Source organism: Brassica napus, chromosome C4, assembly GCF_020379485.1.
Source record: "Brassica napus cultivar Da-Ae chromosome C4, Da-Ae, whole genome shotgun sequence".
In the NCBI taxonomy this organism is placed as follows: Eukaryota; Viridiplantae; Streptophyta; class Magnoliopsida; order Brassicales; family Brassicaceae; genus Brassica; species Brassica napus.
Window position 1 is genome coordinate 14,323,825 of NC_063447.1, and position 2,882 is coordinate 14,326,706.

The 2,882-nt window shown below is 34.3% G+C and overlaps 1 protein-coding gene across 1 annotated transcript; it reads right to left on the bottom strand.

The window, feature by feature from the left end:
• Window positions 1–1,507: 1,507 nt before the first annotated feature.
• LOC111210773 (ethylene-responsive transcription factor 15-like) lies at window positions 1,508–2,558 on the bottom strand. The gene has a single exon (XM_022711369.2). The coding sequence runs from the start codon at window positions 2,401–2,403 to the stop codon at window positions 1,681–1,683; it is 723 nt and encodes a 240-aa protein (XP_022567090.1). The 5' UTR covers window positions 2,404–2,558; the 3' UTR covers window positions 1,508–1,680.
• Window positions 2,559–2,882: the final 324 nt, after the last annotated feature.

Below are 2,882 nucleotides of genomic sequence, written 5' to 3' on the forward strand. Positions count from 1 at the left end.
GGAAACTAGTTGGTAGACGCCTAAGGGAGAGTACAAATTTGAGGAGGTCCAAGAGCGTTAGGGCCGGGTGTTTTCTGTCGTCTAAGCTCCAGAAGTTCCCATCTCTCATTCTATTAGCATTGACACATTCAACCCACATAGAATTGGTGTTTGTATACTATTAATCCAGATTAGTCAAACGAGCTTCAACCAGTGTTTTTAAAACCGGACCGGAAGCTGAACCGGAAATATTTTGGGTCACGGTTTAATATGGTTCGACCGGGTCAAACTTGGTTCAATAATATAGTTTAATATTTTTTTAGTATGTAAATATAAAAATAATATTAGTAAACATGATGCATAGTTAAAATATAAATCAATTTTGAACATAAAATATTATAAATATAAATTAGTTTCTTGTTTATATGGATGGTTTATAGATTTTTGATAGTTTTAGTGGGTTTTATTGGTTTAACAACTTTGAAATATAATCCGGCTATGTGGCCGGTTCATGGTCGAACCAATTACTAGACCAACCCGACTATATAACAGGTTCATGGTCGAACCCGGTCCAACCATCGGGTCGGTCCGGTTTTAAAAACACGGGCTTCAACCCATTTTCGAAATTACATTGCACCATCAATACTTAAATGTGTATAAAGTTCACATGAAATTTGAAACAATTAGGATCAGAAGTTTATTTCCTTTATGTACGTGGTCTTGAGTACAGCGAATTGAAACATCGGCATATATGATCCTCAAATTTTTTTAAAAAACATTATATAGAAAAAAACTCCCAAATTTGTAAAAAAAAAAAAAATTTAGAAAACCCTCAGTAAATTATTTTAGGTCTCGAACATTTCAGGACGCCCATGACAGTTTTACGTGTAAATCATTATCATTATCATTGGACTACATACTAAACTCGTTTTCATCTGATGCATACCTTTAGAAAAATCAAATTTCATGTCATCCAACAAAATCTCAACTTTTTATCTTTGATTTAAAAGTCCATGGTGAATCCGTAGCTTTGCTGATTACGAATATGTTTCAACAAATAAAGATAACAATGAAAGTCAAACAACCAATCAATAATGAAATTAACAACAATGATAACGAAAGCATCATCAACGACGTCTTACTTAAGACAATAATATAATATGAACGTCATAATGTAAATTATATGATATTTATATTACGATATAATATCTATACACAATATAATAGGACCGTACCTTTATAGATCTAATCATCGAATTATCCTACAAATAAAAAAAACCTTAGTGTTATCTTATCAACTTCTTTTTGGTTAGATTTTGCTATTCGAACTAGGAATACCTTTATAGCTTGGATCGATTTGATATATTTTAAGATTCACAGTCTTTGACTGATGATAGGAATGATTAACTTGCGAGATATATACCTTTATCTTCTAATATCTTTTACCATGTAAGAAAAACTAAGGATAGTAAAGCACAAAAAAATATTAAAGCAATAATAAGGTGGACACACACACTTTCCAGCGATATAACGCAATAATACAGTTTTCTATACAGTTCAACATCACCATCGCATCTCTTCCAATAATTTTATTTAGATACAACAAAAAAAAAAAGAAGAGAACCAAAGAAACTGCAAAATGAACAAACAAATTTCAAGACTACCACAAATTAAAGCTTAATTAATCAATTTCAAGATTAACTAGCATGAACTCATAAGAAGTTGCTCTAGATATTCAGCACCTAAATCTTCAAAAACCACAAGTGTTCCACTTTCTTGCTTCACAACACTCTGCTCGTTGCTTCTTGATGTTGAAGATGAAGACCAAGAAGTTGAGGATGAAGATGAATAAGAAGAAGAATTAGAAGAACAGGAAGAAGAGTTAGAAGACCTTTTTTTCCCTCTAGGCCGGTTTCGAAGTGAATGTTTTCTCTTCAAGGCCATAATCGGAGATCCACCATCTTGAAGATTCACATTCTCCATTTTCTTGAGAGACTCTCTGACCACTTCCACGGGGAAATTGAGTACTGCGAGAGCTCCTTTTGTTGCGAAAGCGGCTTGGTCATAAGCAAGAGCGGCTTCCTCAGCTTCATCAAACGTCCCCAGCCAAACCCTAACTCCATTCCTAGTCGAATCTCTTATCTCAGCCGCAAATTTTCCCCATGGCCTCTTCCTCACTCCTCTGTATGACTTCCCTTCATCAATAGTACCTATCTTTTCTTCCTCCTCGGAGTTGGAAACGTCGCCGTTTTGAGTTTCTTCTTTAATCATAGGCTCCGGTGACTCAAATGAGAAAAAGTAATCAGAGTAATTATAATTAGGGCAAAAGAAGGAAGGATGATCAGATGAATGATCTAAGAGAGAACTCTCGTTCCAAAAGAATGATTCTTGTGATGAGCTCCAAGAACTCGGAGAAGAAGACATGGTAGATTGAGAATACTGTTTTTTTTTTCCTTTTAACAGTTTTTTCTCTATCTTTTTTCTTTTCTCTTTTGGTTATCTCTTTTTGTTGTGGCAATAACTTATTGCAAAACTTAATCCTATATATAAAGGGCTTGGAATTAATTAGATACTGTGAGAGTGGGAATATTTTATTGTTATATTGTCATAGGTCCTATAGACAAATATGACTGCCTAATTTTATACAACCAAATGGGGACCAACCACAAAACTGATATTTACTTTTTCAATGTATCCAAGGATAAAAACAAGATTTCACCAAAATCTATCACTATACTAAAAAAAAAGAATTGGGTTATTTTTATTTCCACGTGTCAGAAGATGGCAATCGGGGAGTGACGTTAGGCGGCGAGAAAACGACACTATAGATGAGATCATCATATCGTGATGTGGCAAAGAACTGCCACATAAGCGTTTTAGACCTGCTTCTTGTCCTTTGAGGC